At 40.9% G+C, this 18269-nt stretch overlaps 1 protein-coding gene across 4 annotated transcripts; it reads left to right on the plus strand.

Moving 5' to 3' along the window:
* The first annotated feature begins 351 nt into the window (after positions 1–351).
* FKBP7 (FKBP prolyl isomerase 7) lies at positions 352–15931 on the plus strand. Of its 4 annotated transcripts, none has more exons than XR_011387219.1 (4): positions 352–719; positions 1696–1847; positions 7037–7149; positions 9456–9538. XR_011387219.1 is itself a non-coding variant. In XM_008258793.4 (4 exons), exons 1-4 carry the CDS (start codon positions 511–513, stop codon positions 15771–15773), a joined length of 654 nt encoding a protein of 217 aa, XP_008257015.1. In that variant the 5' UTR covers positions 352–510; the 3' UTR covers positions 15774–15931. The 4 variants fall into 4 exon arrangements, 3 of the variants coding, with proteins under 3 accessions (XP_008257015.1, XP_069926695.1, XP_069926696.1); XM_008258793.4 differs by lacking the exon at positions 7037–7149 and adding an exon at positions 15612–15931 and having other exon boundaries at positions 9456–9586; XM_070070594.1 differs by lacking the exon at positions 7037–7149 and adding an exon at positions 11811–12205 and having other exon boundaries at positions 9456–9586.
* Positions 15932–18269: the final 2338 nt, after the last annotated feature.

The following is an 18269-nucleotide window of genomic DNA, read 5'->3' on the forward strand; positions in this document are numbered from 1 at the left end:
ACGCCGGCCTCCACGTCTATTTTTTAACTTTCTTAATGCCCTTCTTCCAGAATCCCCCTTCCTGCTAGTCCTTCACCAGCCTTAGTCTTTAGGGCCCAGAAATGACCACTGCTGTCTCAGAGTCTACCTCCCAGCCCAGATGGTTTATTTCATTTTACCAGTTTTGTTATGGGGAAGGAAACCGTTGACACCATGCCCTGAAGAAACCACCTGTGAAATACGCGGTTTCGCGAGCAGAAGCTTGAGAGACAGCCCCCCGCCCATGCCACCACCACTGGGGGACAAGCCCCCACTGCCGGAACCGCGAAACGCTCGCCCGGGCAGGAGCTGGGCGGGGCCGCGCAGGCGGAGGGGCGGGGCCGCGCGCTGGAGGAGGCGGGGCGTGGGCCGGTCCTTTTGTGACGTGGGACAATGCCTGCCACGCGTCGGAACTAGGCCGGTGGTGCAGCCGCGGGCCACGAGCGACACGGCGGAGGCAGCGCGGAGGTCTCTGGGGCCGACTCCGGAACCATGCGTGACTTGTTCAGATTAGCCGTTTTCTTTTGTCTGTGGAGCTTTTCCACTGCTCAGGGGCAAAAGAAAGAGGAGAGCACAGAGGATGTGAAAATAGAAGTTTTGCATCGTCCAGAAAACTGCTCTAAGACAAGCAAGAAGGGAGACCTGCTAAATGCCCATTATGATGGCTACTTGGCTAAAGACGGCTCAAAATTCTACTGCAGGTAGGACATGCTGTCAGCTGACACACGAAACCTTGCCTCCCTCCCCCAACCAGAAGCCTAATTGGTTGGTTTTATTCGTTGGTTTGATTTTAACAGTTGAGTTTTTTCATAGGAAAATGATCAGACTAGATAGTAGTAGTTCCCTGATAAACTGAATGTTAGGTTTTTCAATTACTAAAAATATTGGCCCAAGAAAGTATCAAAAATACGCTGCAGCGTTCACGACCCAACCACCACAACTATGCTTGGGACCTCTAGAACTAAATGAAGGCACTGCCTCTAAGGATGTGCACATTTTTCCTTTGCCTGGAGTCTGAGTATCTTTACAGAGGACTAACAGGATAAAGAGATTTTTATTCTGGCTTTTGGAAGCATGATTTAGGCTGGGGGCCCCTTCCTGTACCAAGAGGCCACTACTAGAGTGACGTCCCCGTGACTTCTCCTGTCTCCTGCTGCCTGCTCTGATTTAATTGATGGCATGTTACTCAGGAAAAATGTCTTTTCTTCATCTGTACAATTACCTTATAAAGATAGGATTGGGGAAAGTTCGTTCTTCCCATTTAGAAGAAAATAGGCATATTTAATAAGACTTTAAGTTACCATTAAAATGACATGTTTTAGGCTAGCCCTGCCCCATCATTTTTAAGAACAAACCCCAAGGAGTTAAATCAGTTATTTGTGCAATCCATGCAGCTAGATAGGGGCTGGAGATTCATTTAAAAGGCAACTGTTGAACAGTTTTTGTAAAGATGACAATATAAAAGAAAAGGAAATGACTCCTAATGACTAGCTTTGGGCAAACTGTACCTCTTTCTGGCAATTATAGGGAAGTTTGAGCCAATCAGCTTACCAGGGGATCCAGAAAGACAGCTAATATAGGCAAAGGGATGGCTACAGAAGACTCCAAGTTTGTTCTAAATGCCTCACTGTATTTTAAAGTTTGATATCTTTACCTAAGTGTTATTTTGTATTATAGCCGGACACAAAATGAAGGCCACCCCAAATGGTTTGTTCTTGGTGTTGGGCAAGTCATTAAAGGCCTAGACATTGCTATGATGGATATGTGCCCTGGAGAGAAGAGGAAAGTGATTATACCCCCTTCTTTTGCATATGGAAAGGAAGGCTATGGTAAGGTGTTTTTTTCCTCTTTTTAGTTATATTTAAAAGTAAATCTTGGCCGGTGCAGCGGCTCAACAGGCTAATCCTCCGCCTAGAGGCGCGGCGCCGGCACACCGGGTTCTAGTCCCGGTCGGGGCGCCGGATTCTGTCCCAGTTGCCCCTCTTCCAGGCCAGCTCTCTGCTGTGGCCCGGGAGTACAGTGGAGGATGGCCCAAGTGCTTGGGTCCTACACCCCATGGGAGACCAGGAGAAGCACCTGGCTCCTGCCTTCGGATCAGCGCAGTGCGCCGGCCACAGCGCACCAGCCGTGGTGGCCATTGGAGGGTGAACCAATGGCAAAGGAAGACCTTTCTCTCTGTCTCTCTCTCTCACTGTCCACTCTGCCTGTAAAAAAAAAAAAAAAGTGAATCTTAGATTGCTGGGTATGTATCCAGAAAACTGAAAGTACGGTCTTGAAGAGATATTTGTACATCCATGTTTATAGTTACCTTATTCACAATAGCCAAACAGTGGAAGGAATCTATGTGTTCATTGACATGATTGCATAAGTAAAACATAGTGTATTCATAAAATGGAATACTGCTCAGCCTTAAAAAGGAAGGAAATCCTAACGTGCTACAACGTGGAGGAACCTTGATGTTTTGCGAAGTGGAATAGGTTAGTCACAAAAGGACAAACAGTACCCAAGTGCATTTATATGAGGTGCCTATAATAGTCAAATTCCTAGGGTCAGAAAGAAGAAAAGTGATTGCCAAGGTCAAGAGAGGGAGAAATATGGAGGGGTTTGCTCAGGGGCCTTAGAGCGTCCGTTTTGCAAGATGAAGAGTTCTGGTGATAGATAATATAGTATTGTTAATGTATTCTACATTATTAAACAGTACACCTAAAATGGTTAAGATGGTTAATTTCATATTACATTACTTTACCAAAGAAATCATTCACAAAAATTAACAATAATCACAACAGAAAATAATCATGGAACTATGGAACCCAACAAACTTTAGCCATATCTAGTTCAATCCAGTCTTTTACTTATTAAGAAAATAAGATTTTTTTTTGAATATAGATCTCTGGCCAGAGTTCTTACCTTTATAGTAGCAACACCCAAAATTATTATGCATGGTCTGTTCTATCTTGAACATCTTTTGTTCTAGTGCATTATTATCACATAAATATTTATAGCACACATCTCTGTAAGCAGTACCAAAGTTACATTCATAAATCCCAGAAAACTCAAACATATGATTTTAGTAAAAAGGAAGCTCTGGAACATTGTAAAAGGAACATCTGGGAGCTTGTCCAGTACAGGACAAGCCTTAAAACGTGGAAGAAATGAATTTAGTCTTTTAATAGCTTGCCTATTTTTAAAATCATAGAGCAGGAAGATTTGAAAATCTAGAGATGCAGATAAATGGGTGAAAATGTTTTCAACACATATAAATACTTACTAACCAATAATAAAAATAACCTATCTCTAGAAATGAACCAAGTTTATAAACAAGTATCCTCTAGTAAATACCTGTAGCCTATAAATCTGAGAATATTAATTTTGTTCATAAAGAGAAATTAAAACAAAAATGAGATACCACTCTGATCAGATTAACAAAGATGAAAAAGGTGTCAAAGACATAGGGAAAAAAAGCAGTCTCATGCATTACTTCTGGGCATATAAATCATTCTCTCTAATAACTTCTTTTTTAGTTTTTTAAGTTAATACGAAGAGAAGAGATTTCATGCATTCCATAGATACAGTTCCAAGGCAACAACCATACTCCCCTCACTTCTACCCATCCCCCTCCCCCTCTCCCCTCTCTTCATCACTTTTTGCAAAGACATAATTTTAATCCACTCTAAGCATGGGCTCAATTCACCACTAACCATAATATACAACAAGTAAAAAGCAGGAAGACCACAGTTCCACAAGAGTATAAACAAGGGATAAAAATGACAGTCTAATCATTTCTATCCAAAGTGAAAATGCTACTGACCAAGTCCATTGAATTCTAGGAATGTGCATAAAGGTATATATAAAAGAGCATTCATTACAACAACAAAAATATTTCTTTATTCTTGGGTCAAAAAGACTGGAAAGTACCTGAATATCCACCACAAAGAAGTTAGTTAAATAAATAAAGTTATCTCCTTACAATGGATTACCATGTACCCAGTAAAAAGAATGAAGTAGAGGCATCCATCTTACTATGTTAAGAATGAAGTAAGATAGATATATCCCAGGAATGACTATTTCTTGATCATCAGGGCTGGGCATTTGGTATACAGCAGTGACACTGCTGCCATTCCTAGATGAGCTTGCTTTACAGATGGGGAATTTCACATACAGGTGTACCTACACAGAAAACCTCAGTCATCTGATGATGTTAAGTACTTCTGGGAACGAGGCCTCAACGTCAAGAATGAGAAGATTTCTTTGGAGTCTTGTATTTTGTACTACCAGTTTTTTATTATGTACACGTATTTTTCCAAAATTAAAATGTAAAAGTAGTACTAAGAGTAGTACTACAATTAAGTGTTGCAGATAGGAAGGAAAATTTTTTATAAGATTTTATTTATTTATTTGAGAGGGAGAGTTACAGAGAGAGGGAGAGAGACAGAGAAAGGTCTTCCATCCACTGGTTCACTCCCCAGATGGCTGCAAGGGCCAGAGCTGTGCCGATTTGAAGCCGGGAGCCAGGAGCTTCTTCTAGGTCTCCTAAGCAGGTGCAGGGGCCCAAGGACTTGGGCCATCTTCTACTGCTTTCCCAGGCCATAGCAGAGAGCTGGATTGGAAAAGGTGCAGCTAGGACATGAACCGGCGCCTGTATGGGATGCTGGCACCACAAGCAGAGGCTTAGCCTACTACAGCACAGTGCCAGCCCGAAAGGGAATTTTTAAGGGAAGGAAGTGATGGGCAGCCTTGGCAGAGGGACAGACTACGTTTCATCCTCAAGACCTTGTTCCCCATTGCTGTGTGAAGCTATGCAGAAAACATCTTCACCTTTTCACTGTATTTCATAAGGGCCCCTGCTATCTCCACCTACTTGAAATGTTTAGTTTATTATTCATGATAAATTTACTAGAATGAGATTTTGGCATTACTCCTAAATATTTCATGAAAACAATATACCTTCTTTGAAGCTGTTGCATTAATCATTTAAAATAGTGATTCATTTTTTATTCTTTCTATAAGAGCAGAGAATCATTGCTCAAATTGGACTGATGTAGAATCAGTGCTCCAAGTCAGGCCCAACAGGATATTTAAAACTCATAAAGAAATGGTTCCAGATAACTACAGCTTCATTTTTTAATCCTTTTTCCAATCATTTGGCCATATTAAAATAGCTCCCAGACCATAATTTGTAGATCTTGTTGTCTGTAGAAAAAAAAACCTGAAGGTAAATACAGCAATTGAGGCCAGCATCACAGCGTAGCTGGTTGAGCTGCTGCCTGTAATGCTGGCATCCCATATGGACGCTGGTTCAATTCCTGGCTGCTCTACTTCCTATCCAGCCCCCTGCTAAAGCACCTGAGAAAGCAACAGAAGATGGCCCAAGTGCTTGGGCCCTCGCACCCACATGGGAGACTCAGAAGAAGGTCTTGGCTCCTAGATTCAGCCTCGCCCAGCCCCGGACACTGCAGCCATCTCAGGAGTAAACCAGCAGATGGAAGATCTCTCTCTGTCCCTCCACCTCCCTAACTCTTTCAAATAAAAATAGATCTTTTTTGTTAACCTAGAAACCTTTTATTTAAGGTATACAGGCTTCATGTATTTCATATATACAAATTTAGTAACATAGTGATTCTTTCCACCCTAGCCTCCCTCCTGCCTGCTCTCCCACCCTTCTTCCTCTTTCCTCTCCTATACCCAATCTTATTTTTTTACTAAGATCTATTTTCAATTAACTTTATACTCATAAGAATAACCCTACACTAAGTAAAGAGTTCAACAAATAGTATGAAAAAAATAAACTAAGTAAATCTTTAAAATAAATGGTAGTAATTGTCCTAAAATGTTATCATAAGTTAAAGCTACTTCTAGGCAAAATAATGTAGGCCAAGTTTGCCATTCATCTCTTTAATCTCTTTTTGAGCATTTCCATTCTGTGTTGTCTCATCCCATGCCTCACATTCCACCACCACAGCACCTAGTTATCTCTGTCTAGCGGACCCACATTCCTCAATAGGTTCATGATCCAAAGGCTAATGATCGCTTAGTTCATCTTCTTCATAAACTAATTTGTGCTCAGATATGAAAGACCATTGCTAAACTAACTGGACCCTGGCAAGAGCACCGTACAAGTTTGACTTCTGGACCAGCATTGTGAGTGAAGCAGGAAAAGCCGCAACCTTTGAAATCAGCATCCCATATGGGCACTGGTTCATGTCCAGGCTGCTCTACTTCAAATTCAGCTCCCTGCTAATGGCCTGGGAAAAGCAGTGGAAGATAGCCCAAGTGTTTGGGCCCCTGCCACCGACGTGGGAAACCAGGATGAAGCTCCTGGCTCCTAGCTTCAGCCTGACCCTGTTCTGGCATTGCAGTAATTGGGGGAGTGAATCAACAGATGGAAGATTCTCTCTCTCTTTCTCTCTATATAACTGACTTTAAAATTTAAAAAAAGAAGAAGAAAACGAAGTTTGACTTCAAGAAGTTAATTCATGGTTTTTAAATTTTTTTTTTTTTAATTTGAAAAGTAGAGAGACACAGAAAGATACAGTAACAGATAGATCTTCCATCCACTGGTTCAACTCCTCAAATGTCCAAAACAGCTGGGGCTTGGCCAAGCTAAACTTGGAAGACCCAAACTCAGCCCACAAACTCACACATGGGTGGCAGACCCAACTATTTAAACCATCACATGCTGCCTCCCAGAGTATGCCCAAGCAGAAAACTAGAATAGAAAGCCAATCAGGGACTCAAACCTAGGTACTCTGATACAAATATAGGCATCCCAAGAGGCATCTTAACTACTGTGCCAAAGGCCTGCCCATATTCAATCTGAAGTATCTCCAATTTTACACATAAGGAAACAGGCCTAAACATTGTGTTTACTGGAACATAGTTAACTGCCAGCCTTACATGTATTACAGTAGCTTGGGTAGATTATTTTAAAAGTTGCAATATAGACTGCAAGTAACTGTTTAACAAATTCTTGATTAAACAAGTTTTTAAAAGTAAGCTGTCTATAACTCTATTATTTTAGGTAGTACTTGAAGAAGTCTTTCTTCTGCGCCATGTCCTTGATTCATGTCAGAGCACCTCTGCATGTCTTGAAATGCATGTCACTTTTTAGTGCTTTAATTAACGATGTATGTGGTATGTACAGATTCTTTATATTAACTCCTATTTCTTTGCTCTGCTTCTCTAAATATAAGTAATTCTATAGCAAATGTATATTTTTCTCTTTCTTATACTTCATTTGCAAGAAAAAGAACTGGCAGTATTTTTCTATATTTAAAGAAGTTTTCAGAAACTTCATATATACTGATAAATTTCTTATGAAATTTAAATGTCTTTATTGTCAAAAGTTGTTGTTCTGTCACCAAGAGCTCATAACTGGACAGAATAGGAATGAGTTTTGTGCAATGATTATTGAATTTCTAGCTCTTTTACTCTCAGATAAGGTAATATGTGGTGCACTGGGGGTGGGACTTTCACATTAGAAATATGATGTCTGGTGGCTTTTCCCATGTCCTGGCTTGTAAATTACTGATCCACTTCTTTTGCTTGTATCTTACAAACTCTTTTCTCTTTGGATTATATAAATATTTGGCAAGAATTCTGCACTTTCATTTTCAAAAACTACTATTTCTTTCTTTTTTTTTTTTTAAGCATTTTTTTTAATTTTTTTATTTTTTTTATTTTTGACAGGCAGAGTGGACAGTGAGAGAGAGAGACAGAGAGAAAGGTCTTCCTTTGCCGTTGGTTCACCCTCCAATGGCCGCCGCTGCAGCCGGCGCACCGCGCTGATCCGATGGCAGGAGCCAGGAGCCAGGTGCTTTTCCTGGTCTCCCATGGGGTGCAGGGCCCAAGCACCTGGGCCATCCTCCACTGCACTCCCTGGCCATAGCAGAGAGCTGGCCTGGAAGAGGGGCAACCGGGACAGAATCCGGCGCCCTGACCGGGACTAGAACCCGGTGTGCCAGTGCCGCAAGGTGGAGGATTAGCCTATTGAGCCACGGCGCCGGCCCAAAAACTACTATTTCTTTCAAAGGACAGTTTTAAAATAAACACCAGGGCTCATTCATTCAGCAATATCTGAGTGCTTATAACGGGTCAAGCACCATGTGAGGCCTGGGAGTATACTGGTGATGTTGCTTCCCACTGCCTCTCAGCAAGTCATTTCTGCAGGGCAATTTTATGAAATTCTTACTTACAAAATAGCCCAGACTCACCTAAATGATCTGTGACATCAGCTAATAGGTTAACTTTATTCAAAGAAAACTATCTAACTTAATACATAAAAATTTTTTGTGATTAAAAATTCTTTGTAAAATTGTTATTGAATTTTTCTGTTACTGCAATTATTTTTAATCTTTGTAAAGGTCAAAAATACTGGAACTTGTCTTTTATTTCTACTGCCAATAACATAAAACCACTTTCTGGAAATGACCTGAACTTTCAGTCATTAAATGCTTTGAAACATTTCTGCCCGTGCATTTTTTTTCTTTTTTTTTTTGGCACCATCTCTGTCCTATATAAAAATAGGCGCATATTAATTTTAAAAAAAAAGTGATCTTAATTTTTACCAGAATAGTGGTTTTATACATCTTTTGAACTAACTTGGTTTAAAAACATATGAAATGGGCCAGCACTGTGGCACAGCAGGTTAAGTCGCCACCTACTGTGCAGTCATCCCATATGGGCGCCAATTCAAGTCCTGGCTGCTCCACTTCCAATCCAGCTCCCTGCTAATGCACCTAGGAAAGCAGTAAATATGGCCTGAGTGCTTGGGCCCCTGCAACCACGTTTCAGACCCGGAAGAAGCTCCAGCCTCCTGGCTTCAGCCTGGACCAGCCCCAGTTGTTGTGGCCATTTGAGGAGTTAGCCAGTGGATGCAAGATCTCTTTCTTTCTAACTCTGAAATAAATAATAAAATAAGTCTTTAAAAATATGAAAAAAATTTGTAAAAAGTATAAGGAAAAAATTTCTAGGGGGCCAGCACTGTGGTATAGTGGGTAAAGCCTCTGCCTTCAATGCTGGCATCCTGTATATGGCCGCCAGTTCGTGTCCCAGCTGCTCCTCTTCTAATCCAGCTCCCTGCTAATGTCCTGGGGAAAGCAGTGGAAGATGGCCCACATGTGTGGGGCCCTGCCACCCATGTGAGAGACCTGGATGAAGCTCCTAGCTTTAGCCTGGTCCAGCCCGCTGTTAAGGCCACCTGGGGAGTGACCCAGTGTGTGAAAGATCTCTCTCTCTCTCTGTCTCTCCATCTCTCTGTCTGTGTAACTCTTTCAAACAAATAAATAAATCTTTAAAAAAAGAATTTTAAGAAAAAAAACAGTAGAAAGCAATTCTTATAAATATGAAATAATACAATTATGTCATCATGGCTGTTCATTAATAAAATTTGAACCAAATCTTCATGTAACTTAAACAGTTAAATGTTGTCCCTCTAATAGAAGGCAAGATCCCACCTGATGCAACATTGATCTTTGAGATTGAACTTTATGCTGTGACCAAAGGACCACGGAGCATTGAAACATTTAAGCAGGTGGACACAGACAATGACCGACAACTCTCGAGAATTGAGGTAATTCAAATACATTCCATGTGTACAGTCTAATTTTTTCATCACAATTTATATGTGTTACAACTGTTATTTTTTAGTTCTAGCTAGCATGGATCCTGATCACTGCTTTTATAGAGCTGATTACTAAAGAAAAAAAAGTAAACTCTGAGAAGAAAATTGTCTTCTTAATATAAAACTTGTGAGTCATTTTGTTCAATTACTTTTTGCCCTACAAGAGGGTCATTAAAATCTCCAAGTGCTCATGTCTACAGGGCTCTTCCAGTTTCTGGACAGCAGAAGTAGATCTCTTTTTCATGTAGCACTGTGAGGAGAATCTGTAATCACATATAACTTCCATCCCATAGATCTGTGAGGATTACACGAGACGATGAAAAGAGCTAGCGGGAATCTGAATTGTGTGGGCTACACAGCTGGTAAAAAGGAGCCAGCCATTCAGCCGCCTCGCTCCTGTATCTGTCTTATATATGAATTGAGGGATTAATTAAGATTTTGTAACAATAAAAATAACATTGTTTTTTCACTTTCTCAATACCAGGTACTATTGTAAGCACATAAGTATAAGAGTACTTCAAACAGTTCATGGAAAATGGAATTAAAAGATACATTTAGGGGCAGGAGTTTGGTGCAGTGGTTAATAAGCTGCTTGAGACACTGAGGTCTCATATCAGAGTGGACCCAAGTCTCAGCCTTCTGAGAATCCAGGTGCCTGCTCATGTGCACTCTGGGAAGCAGCAGGTAGCAACCCAAGTACTTAAGTCTCTACCACCCATGTGGGAGACCTGGATTGAATTCCAGCTCCTAGCTTACTTAGACTTCAGCCTAGTCCACCTCCAGCTGTTGTAGCTATTTGGGTGGTAAACTAGTAGATGAAAGATCTCTCTCTGTTTCTGCCTTTCAAATAAATAAAAATGAAAAAATATTTTTTTTAAAAAAAGGCAAATTTATTTTGGTGCAAAAAAAATTATCCATGCATAGTTTTTCCATAATATATTTTCCATGAAGTTTTTGAGAAACCCTCTTATGTATGAATTTCAACATGCTTTGTACTAAAATAAACTTACCTTGTTTTTTAAGAACTACTATCTTTTTTTTTTCCTTTTTTTTGTTGTTTTTGTTTTTGTTTTAAGATTTATTTATTTGAAAGAGTCACAGTGAGAGAAAGGGGGAGACATAGAGAGAAATCTTCCATCCGCTGGTTCACTTCCCAGATGGCCACAGCAGCCAGGACTGGGCCAAGGCCAAAGCCAAGAGCCAGCAACTTCTAGTTCTTCCACATGGGTGCAGGGGCCCAAGCTGTTGCGCCATCTTCAGTTGCTTTTCGCAGGCCTTTAGCAGGGAGCTGGATTGGAAGTGGAGTAACCAGGATATGAACAGGTGCCGATATGGGATGTGTGCATGGCAGGTGGCAGCTTTACCTGCCATTCCTCAATGCCAGCCCCTAAACTTATGTTTTAACTCCACATTCTATCAACTTTTTGAAGGTCCTCTCATGTGAGCTTGTCTAATTTTCATGACAGCTTACGGTGTTATGGGCATCACCTCTACTCTAGAAATGGGGAAAAGGATGCTTAAACATAGTAGGTAGTCAAAACTCACACCATGGTGAACGGCCAAACCAGGACTGCAAGCTGGGCAGTCTGGCTGCACTGCTGTACTCTTTTAACCCTGCACATTCACTGCCTCTTTCAGGCGATCTCTCTCCTTAATGTTTCAGGGCAAATGCTTGTTTTATTGAAGTCACAAGCCTTACTCAGTCCCTACTCTCACTTACAATGAGTAACCCAGTCGTCCCCCCTCCTCTTTGGTTGCAGTTCAAAATACATAACTCTGTCACCTAAGTAAGTAGGAAAGGCAAGTGTGATAATTTCAAATGATAAGAGTAAGTCCTAGGGCCAGCGCTGTGGTGCAGCAGGTTAATGCTCTGGCCTGAAGTGCTGGCATCCCATATGGGCACCTGTTCTAGTTCCGGCTGCTCCTCTTCCGATTCAGCTCTCTGCTATGGCCTGAGAAAGCAGTAGAAGATGGCCCAAGTCGTTGGGCCCCTGCACCCACATGGAAGACCCAGAAGAAGCTCCTGACTCCTGGCTTTAGATCGGCACAGCTCCAGCCGTTGCAGCCATCTGGGGAGTGAACCAGTGGATGGAAGACCTCTCTCTCTGTCTCTACCTCTCTCTGTAACTCTGTCTTTCAAATAAATAAAATCTTTTTTCTTTTTTTTTGACAGGCAGAGTGGACAGTGAGAAAGAGAGACAGAGAGAAAGGTCTTCCTTCGCCATTGGTTCACCCTCCAATGGCCGCTGCGGCCGGTGCACCACGCTGATCCAAAGGCCAGGTGCTTCTCCTGGTCAAGTACTTGGCCCATCCTCCACTGCACTCCCTGGCCACAGCAGAGAGCTGGCCTGGAAGAGGGGCAACCAGGACAGAATCCAGCGCCCCAACCGGGACTAGAACTCGGGGTGCCAGTGCCGCAAGGCGGAGGATTAGCCTATTGAGCTGCGGCACCAGCCCAAAATAAATCTTTAAAAAAAAAAAAAAGAGTAAGTCCTATGGGGCTGGCATTATGGCATAATGGGTTAAGCCACTGCCTGCAAAGCCAGCATCCCATATGGTCACGAGTCCAAGTCCTGGCTGCTACACTTCCAATTTAGCTCCCTGCTAATGTGCCTGGGAAAGCAGCAGATGATGGCCCAAGAGCTTGGGCTTCTGTACCCTTGTGGGAGACCCAGATGAAGTTCTTGGCTCCTGGCTTTGGCCTGGCCCAGCCCTGGCCATTGCAGCTATTTGGGGAGTAAACCAACAGATAAAATCTCTCTCTCTCCTTCTCTCTCTATAACTCTGCTTTTCAAATAAATAAAAATAAATTTTAAAAAAATCAATCCTTTTTCTGTATTCATACTGAAAATCAAGATGAAGCAAGCTTTTTCCCTTCTACTCCATGGTGTCCTTTTCCTTTGCTTCCATATCTTCCTCCTCACTAATGCTTTCTCCACCCAACTCAACTTCCCACTCTGGGACATTAGTAAGGATTTTCCCCTGAAGAACCTTGTTGGTTAACAAGGCAAGATCATCTGTTCCTAAGAAGAAGGGCTGTTGAGAGGGCAACTGTCCTTGTAACTCTCTTTAAACAGCAACTGTAGATGAACTTACACAGTGTTCAAAGGGCTCAGCCTGTAACACAGTCCATTCAATCTCACAGATACATCCAGAGGCATGTACTGCAGTACAGTATACATGTGCCTCAGTGGATGTTAGGGGGTCTTCAATTCTTTTTTGGAAACTAAAGATACAGAAATTCAAAACTAGGGACCTGATAAGCCACAATTTCCTGAGATATCTATCAGGTATAGCTGCATTATCACCAGGTGGAGAGGAGTGACTTCCACAGTCAACACCATAACATTACTCTAATCTGGACATCAATCCTACAATGTAGATACTTACTTCCCTCCTTTTACAGATGACAAAACTGAGGTTCAAAGAGGTTAAGTTATTTGTCTAAGCACACATGTCAAAGCTTGGACTTGAAACATGAACTCAACAAAATTATTTCCTTGATTATCAAGAAGCTTTAGTAAATTATTTCTTCAGTATAATGAAGGTAGGTTGGGAGGGATACAATATTTTATTATAATATATATAATATTTATTATAACATAATATTTATTACATTATTTATAATATTTCATTTCTAAGGAATAGTATGAAACACATTACTAGCAAAATTAAGTTCATGTTTTTTCCCACTGCCTATTTGTATTTTTGTGCTACAGTGGACTGGAAAAGGAAAGATTTGGAGCATTAGCAATATAAATTATGAATAGAAAAATCCACTTACTTTGAAACTGAGTAATATGAATCTTTACATAGGAGTGCTTTGTCTCCGTTGGAAGAAAAACTGCACCACCACCACACCCTCCTCATGTAGGACCAGAGTCCCACTTGAGAATAATTGATATGTCCTTCATTAAGGTCCACTCATTGTTCTAACATGTAGTCTACTCATAATGAGTTTGAGATGTATATGCCTTGAAACCTCTCAGGATCCAACTCTTGCTTTCAAAAATACTGTTTTGTTTTTTTTTTGAGATTCATTTATTTATTTGAAAGGTAGAGTGACATAAAAAAAAGACAAAGATCTTTCATCTACTGGTTCACTCCTCCATGGCAACAATGGCTGGGGCTGGGCCAGGCCAAAGCCAAGAGCCTAGAACTCCATCCAGTTCTCCCACATGGGTGGCAGGGGCCCAAGTACTTGGATTTATCATCCTCTGCTTTCCAAGGCATATTTCAGGGAGCTGCAATAGAAGCAAAACAGCCAGGACTCAAATTGGCAGCACTCAGAGAAGGGATGTGTGTATCACAGGCAGACGCTTAGCCGACTGTTCCACAATACTGGCCTGCAAAAATACTCTTGGGGCAGGCATTGTATGTATGTAGCACAGCAGGTCAAGCTGCAGCTCATGTTAGAGTGATGACTGGAGTCCCTGCTGCTTATCCTTCCTTCCCATCCGGCTTCCTGCTTGTGTACTTGGGAAGGCAGAAGAAGATGCCCAAGTACTTAGACCCATGGCACCCATATGGGAGACCAGGTTGGAGTTCCTGGCTCCTGGCTTCATCCCAGCTCAGCTTGGAACTAAACCAGCAGATGTAAGATCTCTCTCTTTCTCTCCCTCCAGTGTTCTACTTTTCAAATAAATAAATACATCTTTTAAAAAATAAAAAAATTACTGAACATTATCTCCAAATCATTGTGTATTGCTTTCTTTAGTTATTATATAGATTAACACTTTGCAATGGAATTGTAATTAAGTCACATTTATAAAACTCAATTTTTATAGTAGCCATATGTTGAAAAGTAAAAAAGAGCAGGCTGGCCTTGTGGCGTAGCAGGTAAAGCCGCTGTCTGCAATGCCAGCATCCCATATGAGCGCCGGTTCGAGTCCCGGCTGCTCCTCTTCCAGTCCAGCTCTCTGCTATGGCCTGGGAAAGCAGCAGAAGATGGCCCAAGTCCTTGGGTCCCTGCACCCACTTGGGAGACCTGGAGGAAGCTCCTGGCTCCTGGCTTCAAATTGGCACAGGCAGCTCTGACCATTGCAGCCAATTGGGGAATGAACCAGTGGATGGAAGATCTCTCTCTGTCTCTCTCTCTTTACCTCTCCTTCTCTCTCTGTGTAACTCTGACTTTCAAGTAAGTAAATAAATAAATCTTTAAATAAAAAAAGTAAAAAAGAGATAGGTCAAATTAATTTTAATGATATATCTTATTATATCTAAAATATTACCATATCAACATGAAATCAATAGAAAAATTATCAATGTGATACAATTTTTAATTAAGTCTTCAAAATTTTATATAATTTACATTTATAATAACATTTCTCACTTTGCTGTAGCCACAATTCAAGTACTCAGTAGTCACATGTGTCTAGTGCTTACCATATTGGACAATGCTTTTAATGTGTGTTTACATAGAGACATTTAATATTATATATGTAAACAGAATACTTCAGAGTATTCCTTCTTTGAAATTGTTATAAGAGAAATTGTCATTTATATAGGTTTGGGAGGAGAACTACAGAAGCATAGAAAAATTAAAGTTATATTTTCTTTCAAAAACTCATGGTTGGGCTTTATTGATTATACAATGTAATCATTAATTGTAGGGATTATAGAAATGTCAATCTGCATTTATTCACTAATGGAAATCATTAAAAGTAAGTTTTCTTTGATAATGTGGACAGTGAAAAATATTAGAAATCATAAATTTCAGTAAAATTCAAATGTTAATCATTGAATATGTTCTCCTAACCATCTACAACTTCAGAGGAAGTTAATTTGAAGACCTGTTTCTCTTCAGAAAATTGTGTTAAAAGTTAAAAAATAAGCTTCAAGTATCTTTTAAAAATTTTGCATCAATTATAGAGTAGTCTTGGATATGAGTTTCATTATTGTAAACATTCCTCAAAGTTACTGGAAATTTATTGTGACAGCTTTTTATTAAAGGAATTTGCTTTTGTCCCTCTAGATAAGTCATTACTTGAAAAAAGAATTTGAGAAAGATGAGAAGCCACGTGACGAGTCCTATCAAAATGCAGTCTTAGAAGACATTTTTAAGAAGAATGACCACGACGGCGATGGCTTCATTTCTCCCAAGGAATACAATGTATACCAACATGATGAACTATAGCACAGTTTTATTTCTATAAAGTTTCTTACTGTATTTTATATATAAAACACTTTTCTTCAAGTTGTCTTTTCTATTTGTCCCCCATGAGAAGATATTTTGATCCTCTTAATACATATTAATTTTGAGGTAATAAATGTGAGACTGTTTTGCAAGTGTAACTTTCAGGAAAGGTACAATTGTGTTTCCTACTGCTGTATTCTCTGAACACAAATTGTAGCACCGTGAAATATTCATAGACCTCTGTGTATTAGTGGATGATTTTCCCCCTTCAGGATATAGAACAGGTATATCAAAATCTGCAAGATCTTCCCAACTCCAACCTTAACATATTCAAGTTTAATATTTTAAATGATAAAACATCCCATATTTTAAAAATATTCAGTAGGGACCCAGGAATTAACATTTCATTTGTTTACATATTTTAAAATATTACAGATGGGTATAAAAATCATAGAGTACAGACAGTTAAGACACTGCTTGAGACACCTGCATCCCATATCACAGTCTGGACTGGAGTCTTGGCTCTGCTCCCAATTGTACCTTCCTGCTAATGCAGTCTCTGGGAGATTGTAGGTGACAGCCTAAGTGGTTGAATCCTTGGCCACCCACATGGGAAACCTTGGCTGAGTTTCTGACTGCTGGCTTTAGTCAGGCTCAACTCTGCTGTGACAAACATCTGGGGAGTAAACCAGTAGGGGAGATCTTTCTCTATGTCTCTGCCTTTCAAACAAAATTTTTAAAAAGATTTATTTGAAAGTCAAAGTTGCAGAAAGAGCAAGGGAGAGACAGAGAGATCCCCTATCAGCTGGCTCACTCCCCAAATGGCCACAACAACCAGGGCTAAACCAGGCCAAACCCAGGAGCCAGAAGCTTCTTCTAGGTCTCCATGTAGGCACAGGGCTCCAAGCACCTGTGCCATCTTCAATGCTTTCCCAGGCACATTAGCAGAGAGCTGGATCAGAACAGAGCAGCTGGGACTCAAACTGGCACCCACATAGTGGCAGCTTTACTCTATGCTACGACACCAGCCCCAAAACAAATTTTTTTAAAAATTAAAAAGAGGACTGAAGAAGCTTCTTTTGTGAAATATACAGGAACATACTGGTTATATATACCTGTCCCACACAGAACCTCAACACACTCTGCTTTTTTGGTGGAAACTTCTGGCCTTGGGTATTTATTCTGGTGAGGAATATTTAAAGATATTTGACCAGACTAGAGACATTTTGCTTCTTAGAGCAGGCATAAAGGCTTTACTCTGGTTCTTATACTTCTTCGGGTATTATTACAAATGTATTTTCCTCTTCTTTCTCATTGGCCTTTATAAGATACCTATCACCACTAATTTTTCATCTTGATCATTTTGAACTGATGCCATGCAATTTCTTGGTTTCCATTTCCCTTTCTCTAGATATCTCTTTGCTGATGTCAGTTAATTACAGAATTCTTGTCACTAATGATGAATGATCATTACAAACTGATATGGCATCAAATACAGATAAATGTGTAAAATTTACTTTGCAGGGTGAGGGGCGCGCATTATGGTTCAGCAGATTAAGCCATTACTTGGGACAACTAATCCCATGTCTGAGTGCTGGCTCAAGGCCTGCCTACTCTGCTTCTTATCCAGTTTCCTGCTAATGCACCTAGCAGGCAGCACATAATGACCCAAGTACTTGGGTTCCTGCCACCCATGTGGGAGACATGGATGGAGTTCCCAGGTTCCGAGCTGAGGCCTGACCCAGCCCCAGTCATTTCAGGCATCTGGGGAATGAATGGAAGCTCTCTAACTCTCTGCCTCTCAAATAATAAACTATACATGCTTTTAAATTTATAATCAAGAGGTTTACTTTGAAACTGTTTCATCTTTAAATAATTTATAAATATGGTTTTTTTAAAGATTTATTCAGGGCCGGCACTGCGGTGTAGAGGGTAAAGTTGCCCCTTACAGTGCTGGCATCCAATATGGGTGCCAGTTCAAGTCCCAGCTGCTTCACTTCCAATCTAGCTCTCTGCTATGGCCTGGGAAAGCAGAAGATAGCCAAGTCCTTGGGCCCCTGTACCCATGTAGGAGACCCAGAAGAACCTCCTGGCTCCTGGCTCCTGGCTCCTGGCTTCAGATCTGCATAGCTCAGGCCATTATGGCCATCTGGGGAGTGAACCAGCGGATGGAAGACGACCTCTCTCTCTCTCTGCCTCTGCCTCTCTGTAACTCTGCCTTTCAAAAAATGAATCTTTAATAAAAAAAAAAAAGATTCATTTATTTGAAAGGCAGAATTAGAGAGAGATTATCCATCCACTGGTTTACTCCCCAGACGCCTGCAACTGCCATGGCTAGCCAAACTGAAGCCAGGAGTGTGGAACTTCTTCCAGGTCTCCCACATGGGCACAGGCACCAAAGCACTTGGGCCATCTTCTGTTGTTTTCCCAGGCTCATTAGCAAGGAATGGGATCAGAAGTGGAGCAGCTGGGTTTCAAACTGATGCCCATATGGGA

This window comes from Oryctolagus cuniculus, chromosome 3 (assembly GCF_964237555.1).
Source record: "Oryctolagus cuniculus chromosome 3, mOryCun1.1, whole genome shotgun sequence".
In the NCBI taxonomy this organism is placed as follows: Eukaryota; Metazoa; Chordata; class Mammalia; order Lagomorpha; family Leporidae; genus Oryctolagus; species Oryctolagus cuniculus.